This window comes from Pezoporus wallicus, unplaced genomic scaffold, assembly GCF_028554395.1.
Source record: "Pezoporus wallicus isolate ANWC-B61680 ecotype Strahan unplaced genomic scaffold, APGP_CSIRO_Pwel_v1 contig_8075, whole genome shotgun sequence".
Classification (NCBI taxonomy): domain Eukaryota; kingdom Metazoa; phylum Chordata; class Aves; order Psittaciformes; family Psittacidae; genus Pezoporus; species Pezoporus wallicus.
Window position 1 is genome coordinate 599,064 of NW_026641508.1, and position 15,796 is coordinate 614,859.

The window sequence follows — 15,796 nt, forward strand, 5'->3', positions numbered from 1 at the left end:
GGAACAACAGTACCAAAGAGAAGGTGAGATACGACATGAAGAAAGCACATGAGGTGCTGTGCTACAGCTGCAAAATGGGGGCTGATGACGGGGGTGGTTGGAGGAAGGTAGAGTGAGAGCAGGACTGCCTGCCTGCACTCCATTACCTCCTTGTAAATGAGAACTCATCAAGACTGCCTTAGATACCTTAAAACTTTCTTATGCAACAGTGAACCCTATTACTGATTCTAACACAAGTACCTGTGAAATTGCATTAGGGCTCAGAACAATGATTTTATGCGATGAATTGATTTTCAAGAGAATAAATGCATGGAGTGGAGTGTGCTCAGTTAAGGGGGAAAAAAAAGGAGAGAGGAGGTAGAAATACTCAGTCTTTGATGATCTAAATGCTGGACAGCAGCGATTAAATAGAGGGAAGACCAAGTACACAAGACTCATAAATTAATTGACCCAGTACTTTAAAAAACTGTGAACAGGACCTTTCCTGTATTTAAAACCATTTTATATATAAAATACATTAAAAGCTTTGAAGAAGCATTTATGAGAAGGAATTTGAAGGTATTATTCAAGCCCAAAGTATATTATGTAAAACCTTATTATAGATTACTCTCCAGTACATATAGGGCCAGGGTCATATGCTTCTGGCCAACACTTACCACGAATGTTTACATGACCCAGCCTAGATGGCTGGATATAATATCATTAATATGCCCAAAGACAGTTCACCTCGTTTGCCCACAAAATGGGTTGGTGATTTACTTTAGCCCTCCAGATTTTAAGTGGTGCTTTCTGTTGAATTTTACATTGATCTCATCATTACAGAATGATGTGGATAGATGGCGGGATATAATATCATTAGATAATGATATATCGATATATAATATATCAATAATAATATCAATATATAATCAAATTATACCATTTTATATATATTCTATCATTATATATATATCAAATGATATATCAATATATAATAGATATATCAATATATAATATCAATATATAATAGATGGCTGGATATAATATCATTAATATGCCCAAAGACAGTTCACCTCATTTGCCCAGAAAATGGGTTGGTGATTTACTTTAGCCCTCCAGATTTTAAGTGGTGCTTTCTGTTGAATTTTACATTGATCTCATCATTACAGAATGATGTGGCCTTTAACTATGGCAGTTGGGGAAGAGTATCTATGTGTGGCCGATATTTTTCAGAGTGTCACTAATATTCTTGGAAACACCTTAACTCTCAGTTTCTTCTCTCCTTACCTTTCTGACAAGGTATGCAATGAGACTCAAGAATTTCACAGGCTCTTCTGCCACGGAAGGGGACAAGAAATTAGCAGTTTTATGGTAAGTCCCATTGCAACAATGAGAGAAGCAGCTAAAATCTTAAGGAGGACTTTAAAAGTACTGAATTACTTAAGCAGCTTACAGTAGATCATTATTCTTGTTTTCCATTAAACTATTAAAGGATAACTAATGGATTTCTTCAGCAGCTGACTAAACATTTATTCTTCTAATTTATACTCTTATCAAGATGGGATTTTAATGCTTTTGACCACTTTTTTTTTTCTTTCTCCATTTGCTTATGTTTCAAAATCTAACCTTAGAACAGAAACTGCAAAATGTCGGTCAGCATTTATTTTTCTTTTACAGTTTATAGGTTTCATTAAGCAATGGAATTAACATAATCCTCTCGTAATTACCACAGCTACCGATGCTTATCACTTCTCTACTTGAGAATGTTTAAACTAAAGAAGGACCATGCTATGAAGTACTCCAGATCTCTGATGGAATATTTTAAGGTAATCTTTATGCTGCTTAATTTATTGATGTGAAATGAAATTCATACCAGTACTGAGAGCTTTCACAAGTGCATTACTTAAAAGTAACACATTTAACCCCTCCCCTGGGAAATGCAGGCAGGATGGCTGCCAGGCAGTGGGGACAGAAGTGATTTGGGGGATTTTTGGATTAGTCACTTGATTCAAAGGACCATACTCAGTAATTCTACTAAAATAACATTATTCTCAACACCATGTAATGTTTATGCAAGTTTCTGTAAAGGAAACCGCTTCTTCCAAGATTTCAATGTGCAAGTGATTATGAGCTGACCCCCAGTGAACCATAATAAAGCAATTATTTAGGCTTTAGTTAGTTGAATTTAGATTCTAAATTCAGTGAGATTTGCTGAAGCTTATTGCAGATTCAAAGATTTCTTCTTTTATTTCTGTGGAACTTCAAATTGTCTTACCTACATATGGAAAGTTTGCCTTTACTTTAAATCGAGTGAAGATCAGCTGATTGTCATCAATCAGTGATGTTTTCCTTTACCTTCTCAAATGCTGTTTAAGAATGACAGATCCTCACAATCCCTAAATTGAGAAACATAATCTTTCTTCAACCCTGCTAAGGTTTTGATATTTGTGTTTTCCTGGTTAATGCTGTTTGAGGCATGCATTAATTTTTGTACTTTATTACTGCATATTGTTCTATAATTAAGTATTTATACTGGTTTGTCAGCCCATCAGTCTTTTTTCTTTTGTTGATTTTGTCAGCCCGTGTGAATTTGTTCCAGGCTTTGACAAACCAGTAAAATTTTTAACTCTGTAGTCTTAATATTTTAATGTAAATGGTCCTTCAGCTGCTAATTTCCAGTACTACCATAGCACCACCACTTAGTCCTGACTTCCCTCGTGTCCTCTGTGTGGAACTTCAGTAATATTAATCCTGATTGTATGCTTAAATTGAGGCTCTCTTGAAGTCATTAGGAGTGCATCTGTTGTACTCACAGAGTTTTCAGTCAGGGATTTGCACAACAAATTAAATTTGAACTACATGTATCTGTAGTTTCAGCATTTACCTGTAATGTATTTCATGCACTCCAGGTTTTATCCTGGATGGATGTAGATTGTCTCTTAAAACATTTTCTGCAGAAAGTAGTGATTTCGTAAAAAAGAATAGGGTAAAGAGGATTCTTCTTCTGTGCAAATAAGTACAATGAAGAACATATTACTACACCCTGCATAAGACCCTTTTACTGTATCTGCACAGAGAAAATGTCTTTTAATGTAAATGAAAATGAGAGAACAAAAAATTGAAACATAATAAAATAGACAAATCTGGAATGCTGATTTTAAGTATCCAATTGAAGCTGAGTATTTCAGCTAATGTTACTGTGTGTATGCTGTAGGCACTGTAACTCATTTGCTAGAAGTAGTGTTTGAGTATATACAGATTATATGTTCAGGATCTTTTTGTAGTAAAGGCATAGGAGGAGAAAAGAAAAGAATGGAAGCTATTAACTACGTATTAGTTTTGTATTGCTGCGCAATGTTCTCTGTTCACTAGCGAGAATCTGTAATACAAATGAAATAGATTAACTGTTTGAATAGAGTTGTTTTTCAAGATTTTACACAATTTTAGCTGTGAAAAGTACTGTTTACAGCAGAGCTGGAGAGGAATTTTTTGGCAGAATTGTTCTTCATATTCTTCCTCACAAAATGCCGCTTTGTCCAAATTGAAACCATTTGTGGACAGAACTGGTTCGGATTAATTTCCAGTTAAGAGTTTCAAATTGGTATTTTTTACATTTCAAAACAGAAAATAACCATTTAATCATAAAAGTAGTTTTGAAATTTAAAGACAACTTAGAGTAAAATATAACTAAAATAATAAATTGTTAAAATTGAAACCAAACTTTATAAGATTAGCAGAAGAGGCATCCTGCGATGCATTTCAACTAGAAGTTTCAGGAAGATTTTTATGGTTTAGGAAATGTGTTGTCAACAGTCGTGGGCAAAACTGTTCAAATATTTTCATTGTCAAATAACTACCTCCAATTGAGAACTAACCTTAATCTTGACAGAGCTAGTACTTGTCTCCAGATATTGTTAGGAACAATCCCCAGAAAGTAGAAAATAACATCAAAGCTGCTTCTTCATCCCTGAAGACTTCCCAGGGGAGTTTAGGATCTCCCTCTTTCTTATATGTGAGTGGGTGGCAAAAATATGCACTACATATGCTTCCATTTCATCTTTAATGAAACAAGTGGCATGCTGCATAGGAACATACAGGCAAGGCCAGTATCATCTTTTGGGCAGTGTTTTCTGCTTCGATTAATTAGCAAGTGTAGCTCTGTTTTAGAAATCAAGGTTCCGATTTTGCTGCCAGAGTCAGCTGCACGACCCTGCACCATGCCCTAGGCTGCTTTGTGTTCCTCTGAATCTCTGTGCCTCATGTAAAATAGTGATTAGAGTAACCAGATGAATATTGTAATAATGACGGTAATCCTTTGCAGAAAGCTTGTAAAAATTGATTGAATTCTCACTGTATGCGCTGACTTCTTTGCAAGGGAGCTCAGAGTGATTTTTTTCAGAAAGCACCCGTAGATAGCTTCAGCCCTGATACTACCACTTTTGCCAGGAACTAAGTAAGATACCACCCAGTCTGAGCAAGACTGGAAAAATCTGGGCTTTATTGTTGCCAGGCAGTCTTTTTGTACGAGGTTGCACAAGGTGTTACACAGACGTGAAAGACAGAATGAGTAAGCAGGTAAGGCAAGTCAATTTGTGCAAATAAAATACATAAAACCAAGGGCACTCAACCAGATCCTTACTAGAAGTTTTATTTCTACTACTGTATGAATCCCAAGCCACCTTCCCTACAAATCTGGGAGGGATTAATTTTGTTAAGGCATCAACCCAAATTCTTAGTGTTTCTTGTCAAAAGATTAAAGGCTCCCCTAAAGATAACAAGTCATTGAGTAAGTTTCAGGGGTAATTAAGTCATTTTGTGAAATACATCTGCTTTTACTGGAACTTTACTGTATTCTCTCTTTGATTAAGTGACTTTCGAGGTATTGGTTGGAACCTACCAGTCATCCACCAGCCATTTAGTTACAGGACTGATGTGCAGAGCTGTTCTGCTGTATGCACTGTAGCTCTTGCAAAGAAAACAGGGAGTGTTGAGCTTACATCATCAGTATTCATGTACTTGCATCACCTTTATTTACATTTTGGTTTTGTACTTACAGAACTCTTCAAAAGCCTCTCAGGCCCCCTCACCTTGGGGCGGCAATGGAAAGTGAGTATTTTCTGCTGAGTACTTCTGTCCAGGAACAAGTGGTTCCAAGAGGGGGGGGCACAATATTTTGATGCCTTTAAAGGCAAAGGACAGGCCATGACATAATGGTCGGGAGCCACGGGTATGTTTCATATATGTAGCAGCTTGAAAATGTTCTTCAGGCTATAGAATTGACCTTGTAGCTGCCTTAGGCTTGTGGGGTGGGGGGATTCTACTGGGCTAAATCAGGTACCCATGTTAGCCATCCAGTGTGGTTGGGAAGGAAGAGCCAAAACACACCTTTGTCTTTGTGCTAAGCCCCCTTAAGTCTAATATCAGCCATGGTGGTTCTGTGCTGAATTCTTTGACAGTTTGCTTCTCAAGCCAAATGAAGGCCATAAAAATATCTGTTAATTAGCTAGCAAGTACCATGTCATTTCAGGAAGCCAAAGTAAAGTTAACCTTCATTGCAATGATATTTCAATGATTCGTTCAGTAATGAAAGACCAATGAATATTTCATTGATATATGGTAAGTGCTGTTTAATAAAACTAAAGGCATAATAGTGGTGAAAATGTGAAGGCACTTAGTCAACCAATTATCAGTGGCTTTATACTAATGTTAAAATACCCTCACCTCAGATATGAAGTCAGGGCAATGCAATTATGATCTGCCATTCAGTGAAAGTGCATTGCTGTTGCAACCTTGCCTTTATTGTGCAATGTCTGTTGCCACCTGACACACATTTCTCCTGCTCCTTTCTCCTTGCCACACATACAGGTACAGGAAGAACAATGGAGAAGAACTTCACCTGTCTTTACTTCATTTTTTAGTATGCTGAATTCTAGGTGAAAATGATTCTTGTTAATGGTCTCTTTCCAGTGGTTCATAAGAAGATATCAGTATTAGACACTCCAAGGGAACAAAGTCATAAAACTGTAAAAGGGGTTGAAGTTTAACACACAGAGAATTGAAGTTTTCAGACACACTTTGTTCTGAATCAATGCAAACCCCCAACTTCCAAAATTTTGCTTAAAAAAAAATGCTATCATAGATGATTCAGAATATTTTGGTATATATACATACACACCAAATCCCCCAAATTGTTTTGTTTATGTGTATGTATAGAGATATTTTCGTATACATTATAACACAAACTGAAGTTTTTAAATAAAAGCAGAAAAGATATTTTAACACTGGAAAAGCAACTACTAAATTAAATTATTCAATGTGTGTCAGTTTTTCAAAACATTGAAATGTCAGTGAAACCTTGTATTGCAATAAATATACAGTAAGGTTTACGTAAAAATTTAGTGCCAAAATAGACCACTGGAGTGTTACACTTCTTTTGTTCCTTAACAAGTGGCTTATACCCAAAAATTTCATAGAGCAGAAGTTATACTTTTATTCCTGTCCTATAATAGACACCATGAAGTGTGTGCTCTGCAGATGATGACATCTCCCTTGCTATTTAAAGGAGCTGATTAGGTGCCCAGGTTTTAGATTCAGTGGGTTTTGAATGGAAGAGAAAATTCTTATCTGGACACAAGGTAGGCAGCAGAAACCCAGCATTTGGTTCAGCATCATTTCTAACATAATACCCAACTGATTGGTCACTTCCCTCTAACTTTGGAGATAAGGAAGTAAAGCTCTGAAAATGCATACCTCTGTCCTTTATTCAGAGAAGGAATCATCTGACATGTAAGAATAACTGAATATGACAAGGCCTTGTTATAATGGTATTATTGTGAACACCCATGACCAAACACACGAAGGCCACAGTTCACACTCAGGTCTTCTGTCCCCTCAGAAGAAAAGCTGTCCAGCTGGCTCAGTTGCCATGTATCTTAGATGTTTCCTGGTGACCCCAGGGATTGTCACAGGCCTGGTGCTGCCAGTGGCAACACATGCTCTGCCTTCCCCAGGGCTACTTGCTCTGCAGTTTCCACTTATTCCCAGATGGGAAGAGAAGCCACGCACCACAGAGAAAAAACTAAACACCATCAGGGTATGGCACCACTGGAGGCACATCAGCAGCCTAGTTCAGAATGGGGACAAAGCAGGGTATTCTTATTTTTTTTTTTTGAACATAGCAAATCTTATCCATTGCCATCAAGTGTAGTTTGCTTGAGATCTCAGACCACCAAAAGTCTCACCTTGGCTTACTGGGAGTTCTGACCACTTTTGTTTGAAAGGTTTGTGAACCTCTACAAAGTTGGCCTGAGTTCCAGGCTGGCAATGAAACAAAATTTCCTTGGTTTCATTACAGAAATATTTCCCACCTCTAGCAACAGAAAGCACAAAATACAGTGATTTAATAGACTCACCACAGTAGTAATGGCTGTGCACAACAGGGTAAATCCAATGAACAATGTGCTTTATTTGGCAGAAGTGCATCAGCTTGTTGTAAGTGCCTCTAACAAAATACTCCTGGTGTCCTCAGATACTTACGATTTTTAACTGCTCCCAGACCTAATCTAGTATAGTTCAGCTCTTCTGTGCATTAAAGGCACTGCAGCGTGTCAAGTAACTAGGATGTTTTGAGACTTAAAACAGTTGTGCCATAGGATATGCTTAAACTATAAGCTGTGTAAAAAGCTAGTACCTTCTGAATTAACTTGGTCTTTACCTCTGGAAAAAGAATGTATCATAGGAGCTTCTTGGCAAGCGCAGGTAATAGCAGGGCACTGCTGAAAAATCATAGAATCATAGAATAGTTAGTGTTGGAAAGGACCTTAAAATCGGCAACAAAAGCTGTTGCCATAAATGTCTTTCAGCCCAAGGCTGTGCTGTGGTGGCAGTCTGTCCTGTGGCACCTGCAAGGTATCAGCACAGCAGGTCTGTACCCACACTTCATGTTCAGGACTGTTGGTGGTGTCCTGTAAAGCCAAGAGGAGGAGCTTTTCTACCCTGGTGTTCGGATCAGGCCCATAATGAGCATGAGAGAGCTTGATGCTGTTGCACAGTGTGAGGCACCCAGTGGCAGCCTCTCAAGACAGGTTGCAGAATCCCGATCCAGAGTTTTAGGTTGGATGTTAGGAAAAATTTCTTCCCCAGAAGGGTTGTCAAGCACTGGAACAGGCTGCCCAGGGAAGTGGTGGAGTCGCCCTCTCTGGAGGTATTTAAAAGCTGTATAGATGTGGGACTTAGAGACATGGTTTAGTGGTGGACTTGCCAATGCTGGGTTAGCAGTTGGACTCAGTGATCTTAAAGGTCTTTTCCAACCTAAATGATTCTGTAAATTTCAAAGAGAATAGCAGTATGGGAGCATTCAGTGCTGCACAGCTCTAAGCATGAGCTTGCTGTGCTGACCTCTGCACTGCGTGCAGCCAGCAGGTAATTCCTAATTGAAGGAAAGTCTATATTAGAACATTAGTGTTGCACTAAGTAGGTAACTTAAAACACTGCTCTGAACAAAACTGTGCAGATGAACTGTAGGCAATTAGAAACAAATCTCCATATCCACTCTTAAAGAATCCTATAGAGATACTCATAATCCTACAGTACCCTCAGCTCCTAAAACTGCTCTGCAGGGTGCTTTTAAGACTTGCACTTTACTTATTGTGGTGACTGTTTTTGGAGCAAACTGTCATTGTGGTTTTCACAAAATGCTTTGATAATAAGACAGTATTGCACATTTAGTGTTTTCTAACTGCCGTTGAAGCTTCTGGCAGCAGGTAGAAAAATCATTACAGCAATGAGATATTTCTTTGTCTGAAAGATTGCTCTATTTTGATGATAGATTTTTTTTTTCTTTTTTAAATAACAGGTTCGTTTATAGGGAGAATTAAATCCCTTTTTATTTTCAGTCATTCCACTTTATAAGCTCTCCTTTCTCATAAAACTAGGAGATACTACTACCCTGACTGGGTGCAGAATTAATTTTTCAAGTTCATTTAGGATGGCAGTGAAGTTGTGTGGGTCTCACTCTCCCTTTACCTCTCGCAGGAGCACAGAAACGCCATCACCCATGTCCCTGAGCCCGTCCCCAGTCAGCTCTGCTGGAAGCAGTGCAGGCACTGCCGGCTCCTCCTCGGCAGGGACCATCACCATCCCTCAGCGTATCCACCACATGGCTGCCAGCCACGTCAACATCACCAACAACGTCCTGCGAAGCTATGAGCACTGGGACATGGCTGACAAGCTGACTAAGGAGAACAAAGGTGCCCCACTCCGCTTCTGCTTTGTCCATTTTGGCTCATCAGCTTTAGCTTGCTTTCTGTTCTCGTAGGTGTTGCTAGGAATTGGACCCAAAACCACCAAATCTAGGTGGTGCACAACTGAGACAGCTTGAGCAAACAGACCAAATCTGCTTGCTGGTCGCTGTAGCCAATGCATATCTTCTCTTGTCAGGCATGGGAGGGGGATGTGTAGCACACACTGAACATGGGGTTATCAGAGCAGCTGGCAAATAGTTTAACGAACGTGAGCCCCAAGTGATGAGAGCTTTTGAGTCTGCAAATTTGTTCACAGTTTCAGCTTCTCGTAGAGCACTGAGGTTATTTTCAGACTGCTCTGTCAACGGGTTTAAGACTACTAAGATGCTAGCTAGGATAATAAGCAAACATTAGAAGTTATGTTTATGCAGGGAGTCCGGTTAGGTGATGTCCACTTTAAGCCATGACCTTGACTCTCCTATGGTTGAATTGCAAATCTGCTTGTTTATTCCTAACAATAAAATGTAAGTCTTTACCACAGTCATTTCAAAGGAGTTTTGGAAAGCAGTTTGTGACTGGGTTATATCAAGTGGAGTGGAGTGGCTGAGATGTAACTAAAGGACAAATTTGGCCTACTGTTGACCAGCTGTGAACTTCCCCATGATAATGTAATTATTCAGATTCCAGCTTTGGGCTTACACAAATCATTGACAAAGCTTTCTTTGACACTAGAGATACAGAGCCTAACTGGGAAATATTCTCATCATGAATTGGCTCATTCTCTTAAATTATACTGAGATTTCAGATGGCTGACTTCTCCTGACAAATGTGCTCGCTGTGTGCAGTTTGATCTTACTCCCATTAATGTCAGTGGCAAATTTCCACTGATTTAGAGAAACTAAGCTTGAGATTTATAGAGTTTTATGTCTGAATAGTGGGTCATAATGATATATCCCTGGATGAGGAACAATAATAGAAGTTCTGTCCAGTCCTCCCCACTGCTTCTTGTCTTTGTTCGCATTGGTTAATTTAGTAGCAGTGCAGTCATTTTGAATATTTTCCATAGCTGCATCCATTTTCAGAAAATTTGAAAGTGATTCCCTGTCAAATGTACTGCAGAATATTAAAGAGGGAATGCAGAAGGATGCTCTGATAGGAGAAAGAGATGGCGATAATCTTGTAATTAGCCCTGTGTGTTGTGGAGTTGTTAAATGTTCTACTTGGTATTGAATCAAAATAGCTCAGGCATTCAGCCAGCAGACAGAAAATGTACCCAGCCACTGCTGTTATCAGTCCTAGAGCTGGATGAGAAAAAACCTGCTGACTCTCTTTCTGCATTTCCCCCCTACACTCCTCTTTGTTCTCATTTTGATCTGCAGTCAAATAAACCCAATTCTGAAAAGCCATATAGGAATAATCTTTATTCAGATGAGCAGTCCCTTTGACTTTAGTGAAACCGGGTGCATGAATGAGGATTTCTCACATGAGCGAGACATCTAGGGTTGTGCCCTGTTCTTTCATGGCTTGTTTCACAAACTGCAGCCATGTTACAGGGAATGGGAAGTTCATGTTACTTCAGATTTTATTTAAGTATTGTAAACCATTGGAGAGAGATCAGAGTTTCATACATACTATAGCATATCTGTCTTTACATTTTGTCTGAAAGGATACCTTATTTCTAACTAAATACTGAATTTAAAGTTGCATGTTTATACACAATTAGACTGCAGTTTGAAAAATTCAAAACTAAAAAAGTATGTAAGAACTGTTGTGGTACTCTGCAGCCATCATCATATCACATGATGGATTCTATTTACAAAAGTATTTAAGACACTTTGACATGAGAAATGGTACAATGTTTTATGAAACACAGCTGTAATTATTTTAGTAGATGTCATCTGTGTTTCTCAATCCAAAACACCTCTATCTTTATGGCTGAGACAGGACTCATCCCTTTCCCCAGGGCTAGCTCTAATCCACCTTTGCCAGCTGGACTGGCCATTGCAGTGCCCAAGCTCCGGGACACTGGTACATGGACTCTTGAGTTTTAAAAATGCAGCATGACAGCAAGCAGGATAGATGCAAACCCTAGACTCTGCTTTGAATCCCAGGTAAAGGACAGATCTTCTGGTCTCTTTCAGGAGTTTTGGAAGTCAGTTCATCAGAAAATTGAAAAAAATAATAATTTATAAAATCATAATTCATTCCCCCCATGTAAGAGTGGTCTCAAAAACCAAGCAAATAAACTCAAACCCATAAAGAAACACACGTGTAAGATAAAAAATCATTTTCTTAACCAAAAAAAAACAACCCAACAGAAAATACAAACCAGATCCAGTCTTTTTTTGGTTTTGGGTTTTGGTTTTTTTTTTGTCATCAGTTCTTATTGTTTCTGTTGTCTTCTGAATCACAGGGTGTGCCTTGCCCAAGAACATGTCCCTGATGAACAAACAGAGATGGATGTAAAAATGTGGCCCCATCGTTGTAATGTCTAATAGCCTTTACCTCTACATCTTACTGCTGTCATAGATGTTTCGTAGGTCATGCCCATGCAAACACAAGAGATTTCTTCCACGGTGTAGGAGTTGTGCAGCCTCCTCTTGTCCACAGCTGTCAGCTTAGATTTTGTGCTCCTCTGAGTATGCCTGCACGCTCCCAGTTTGGAGTTGATTCATGTCCAGCTGGCTCAGACCAGGAGACAGCAGCCCTTCTTGTCAGCCTGACAAAAGATGTGCCATTAAAATAAAAAGGCATGGCAAGAGGGAGAGCAGCGGAACTGTGACCCGCCAAGCTGATCTGGTTTGAAAAGGAGAGCAGGAACATACTGCTGTGTACCTCTGGCTGAATTTCCCCTGGTCAGTAGACTTCAGAGTGTGGGGGAGACTGGAAGGAGTTTGTCACAAACTCTGTAACAGGCCAGGCTAAACTGTAAACAGCCCATGGGCTGGTTTGTGCCCATGAGAGATTTTTCACCATTTATAACATCAAACTCTCAGCTGGCTTTACAAAATCAGATTTTTTTTAAGTTTCCAAAGATAGCAGCACTTTATAGCAGAAAACTATCAGCTCTGGCGGGACAAAGGCCTCTTCTTTCATGCATAAATTTAATAGTGGCTTCAGTGCTTGTAGCTTTCAAAAGAAATATTAAGCTGAAATTAGGCTTTAAGGTAAATTCTCAGTGTTTAAAGCACTTACTATTTATTTGAGTCTAGAATGAGATCTCTAGAATGCAAGCAAGACAGTGCATTATTTCACTTCTAAATGTATTGATTTTACACTGGAGGAGAGGAGTAAAAGAGAGGAAGGAAGATTAAAAGTAACTGCTGGCTGCAGCATCTTAACACAACTGGTGATAGCCCTAAGCTTTCATTATGCTTGCCTCCAGCCAAATCGCTTTGTGCTGTGATACTGCTGTAGCTCCCAAGCTGACCAAGGCCAGTCTGTCAATACTTGGATAGAAGACCTCAAAGTAGCACTTACTTACTGAATAAAGTACTGATAATGATTTTGTACCTGGCATCTGCTCTTCCGAACTGCAGCCAGCACAGTGTTAGCTGGCTGAGTGCTGTGTACTGGATTTTAGATAGGGTGAGAATGTAAGGGCTCAGCCACTGTTTACTGTGACTGTTGGTTGTTATCTGAGCTCTGAGGGGCTTCAACTGAGAGCAGGCTCCACTCACCTAAATATAGTGTAAGTAAGTATTGTATATGTAGGAATGCCTGCACCTCAGTGAGCAAAAAGACAACTGTGGGAGAATAGAGGACACAATCCAGTTCACCACTGAAAGCAATTAGGAAAGGTCTGTTAGCTCTAGTCTTTCACCCAGAGTGCATCTAACACATGGCATAAAGTAAACTAGTGTGTCGCTTCCTAATTATGGCTCTCTGTTTAGTGACCTTCTGTTAACCCTTCCCAACAGCGGATCCGAGTGGCCTTACCCATCTTTTCTTTCCCCTTATAGGTTTCCATCTCCTAGATGCTATTTTCCTGCTGCATTCCCTCTCTCCTATTCCTTCTACCTGCCTACCCCACACATCCTTTGTGGTCTGCAGCTGCAGCAGAATGAGGAGAGGGCCAAAGGTGCTTCAGAGGCAGAATTTGGAGGGTGGGGCAAAAGCAAGTAAGGTCCCCAGACTGGCTCTTCATGCCCAGGAGAGGGTACAGTGTAGAAAAGGAAATGCCACAGTTTGTTACCAGCTATTTAAATCATGAAGTCAGCAAACCTAGACTCAGAAAACAGAGAGTGCAAATCATCAGAGCTAAGGAAAGGCTATTGGCAACCACTCATACTACGTTGTGGTTAGCTTCCAGTATGGATAATCTAATTTGGTCTGCTTAAATATGTTGCTGCCTTTCTTTCCAACTGACCATGTGCTCTTGTGTGCAACGTCTTGCAAACTCACTACTTGCACTGCTACTGCTGAGTGGGAAGTCATGGTATATGTGTGTACTTCAGTACCATTGCCTGAAGGAATGACTTCCGTTTCTTGTGTATTGCAGAATTCTTTGTAGACCTGGACTCAGTGATGGGACCCTTAACACAACACAGCAGTATGACCAATCTGGTTCGTTATGTTCGCCAAGGACTCCACTGGCTCCGCATTGAGGCTCGTTTGTTGTAGTGACTGCTGCCCTGTTCATAACATCCCCATTCTTCTACCTCTACCAGCGCAGAGACGATCACTGGTGGAACTCCACTCATTTTTGGAAGTTTATTCATGTAACTTCATTTTTATTGCCTTTTTTAATATCCTATCTGTTGGAAGTAGAAGTCACCATAAATTGAACTTATGACTCAAGAGCAGTATGTGTTGTACCATCAAATAATTTTCAACAATTTTCTATGCCTTGTGTCTCCTGGATCCTGCCATCCTTATGTGCTTTATGGAACGGTACATTCCCTGCAGTATTGTTTTAAGTCCATGCTGCCTTCAAGTGAAAACAAAAAAGCACTTTGAGAAGATATGGATTCCTGAGAAATAGTACAAAGCGTCTTAAATATTTGAGGGTATATATGAGAAATCCCTTCTGAAATAAATTAGTAGAAGTTATAGCTATTCATATGATTTAAAATCGTCTTCTGAACCTGAACCTAGCTTTTTGATGCTAAATTCTGGCATCATTACCTGACATAGTACATTCCTAAGGTTTCATGTTTCCTATAGGCTTAATCTCTAAAAGAGAACATTGAATATCTTACAGATACATAATGTAAGATCACCAAAGGTGTTAAGAGGTAAAAGTTTGAAGGAATGCCTCATAAAAGAATGATGACACACTATGCAATGAGGTTTTGATATTACATTCTTCCTGTTTATTGTCGGCTTAGTAATTTCATTAGGCAGCAGGATTTATTGCAGTTTTTAGGCAGTTTCCAAATATTAGCTTTCATAGTCTTATCTACCATTCCTATACTAAATCTGTGAATTTTCTTTCAGTTTTGCTGTTTAGTTTCAATCAAATACTCATCCAAGATTTTTTTTCGTAGAACAATCTCTCCTTGCATAGTGACTCGGTGAAAGCAGATTTTAACAGGACTGCTACACTCTAAGCATTGATATTGTATGTGAAAGTCCATTAATAAGTGTATGCAGATTCTTCATGAAGCTCTAGAAGTTTAACTAACCAGCTACTGTTCAAACATTATAATTCCATGTGGCATCAATTTTCACCTGTTTTGTTCATTTTAGAACATTAGAAACGAACAGTATTATCTTGCTATCTTGAAAACAATGTCAAATTAAATAAAATCACCAGATTTACCCAAAAGCAATATAACATTTGTTTAATAATGGCCATGAATACTTCAGTCAGATTACCTATTTTCCAAGCTCTGCATCTGTTTACCCATGCTGTCATGTTTCAGACCATTCCTCTAATGCGTGAATAATAATGAGACAATTCAGATAGAATTTCAAAGCAATTGTGAATAAATTACACCATTTCACATTTGCTCTTTCCTCTTCTTTTCTTTTTTTTCCCCTGTTATAAACTGCACTGCTCTTCTGGTGCCACTGCAAGAAGCGCTGGTGCATGAAACAAAACAAAATGAATTTATATCAATAATTTGCAAGACTTTAAATGGTCTCATCTCATTCTTGATACAACACCTGCATACCTTACTGAACTGTAAAATCCATTTCCATAAATAGAAAATGCTCATAGCAATGTAAATATTATTCTGTCTCATCTCATTGAAATAATACAATATGTGTATTAAATGCCATCCAGATATTAGTTAATTGCAATTACCTTCTGCTATATAAACCTGTATATCCTTTAATCTGGTGAGTTATTGGATTCTACTCACTGGGTTGTAACCAGATAAATAGGAAAAATTTGCATTTAAGAGGTTCAGACTGTTAGGATTTTTAAAGCAGGCCCTGGATATTTGCAATAAGAGCAGTTTGAGGACTCTGCCCAATGCATATTTAAGACAAACGTTACTGTAGCTGTTGTATATTAGCTCCCTGTAGTACTACCTTTTCTTAAAAATCAAAAATTCCTAATGTTTTGTTCCAGAAGACTGTATTGTAAATGTAGCCAAGGTGCATCATTAGAGAAATCATCAAGT

The 15,796-nt window shown here is 38.8% G+C and overlaps 1 protein-coding gene across 7 annotated transcripts in view; it reads left to right on the forward strand.

Moving 5' to 3' along the window:
* Positions 1-15,505, forward strand: part of AFF2 (ALF transcription elongation factor 2) — a 363,928-nt gene extending 348,423 nt beyond the window's left edge. For 6 of the 7 annotated variants that reach the window (XM_057424103.1, XM_057424100.1, XM_057424099.1 and 3 more), the window contains 5 exons: positions 1,279-1,350; positions 1,712-1,805; positions 5,036-5,085; positions 9,013-9,227; positions 13,723-15,505. In XM_057424103.1, coding sequence (XP_057280086.1) covers positions 1,279-1,350; positions 1,712-1,805; positions 5,036-5,085; positions 9,013-9,227; positions 13,723-13,844 — 553 coding nt within the window. In that variant the 3' untranslated portion in view covers positions 13,845-15,505. Of the gene's footprint in view, positions 1-1,278; positions 1,351-1,711; positions 1,806-5,035; positions 5,086-9,012; positions 9,228-13,722 lie in introns of those variants that run through there. The other variant, XR_008974179.1, reaches the window with a different exon arrangement.
* Positions 15,506-15,796: the final 291 nt, after the last annotated feature.